General features: G+C 62.2%; 1 protein-coding gene across 1 annotated transcript in view; it reads right to left on the reverse strand.

Moving 5' to 3' along the window:
* Window positions 1–588, reverse strand: part of WDR1 (WD repeat domain 1) — a 73,616-nt gene that overhangs the window by 957 nt on the left and 72,071 nt on the right. The window contains exon 17 of the mRNA XM_045289486.1: window positions 443–584. Coding sequence (XP_045145421.1) covers window positions 443–584 — 142 coding nt within the window. The remainder of the gene's footprint in view (window positions 1–442; window positions 585–588) is intronic.

Consider the following 588-nt stretch of genomic DNA (forward strand, 5'->3'; position numbering starts at 1 on the left):
CAGGCAGTGCCCCTCAGCTGGGGACGACATAGGGGCTGACTGAGCAGGGGCATGTGCAGTGACTGGGAACCAGTCACTGGTTCCATGTGACAACAGACTCGTGCAACAGGGCTGGTGCTGCCTGTGGGAATGAGGCTAGACTGGGGCCAGCACAACACATTGGTGAGCCGAATCCCCCAGCGTGCTCACACACCACAACCGAGGCTGCTGCTGGGATCCCTCAGCGGCACGAACAGTCCCCACTCCACTCAGGGCCATCACGGCGAGGGGGTCAGGGCGCTATGGGGAGCCATCACTCAGCAGTCTCCTATGTGGGGAGCCCCACCCCGTTGCACCCCATACCTGGCCTCACTGACTGAGAGCTTACGACCCTGCCCGTTGGGGTTCACCCACCAGGGACACCCAGTGCCTGAGGACAGGGCTGGCACGGGCGAGGAGTCACCTTGGATCTTGACTCTGGTCTCGGGGTCGCTCAGCGTCCACACGTACACCATCATGTCCATGCCGCCGGAAGCAAAGTGCTCGTTGTCCGGGGACCAGGCCAGGCAGACGATCTTTGCGTGGTGGCCATAGAAGATGTTGTTCTCC

This window comes from Echinops telfairi, unplaced genomic scaffold (genome assembly GCF_000313985.2).
Source record: "Echinops telfairi isolate 266 unplaced genomic scaffold, ASM31398v2 ScPeMD7_28;HRSCAF=97, whole genome shotgun sequence".
Classification (NCBI taxonomy): Eukaryota; Metazoa; Chordata; class Mammalia; order Afrosoricida; family Tenrecidae; genus Echinops; species Echinops telfairi.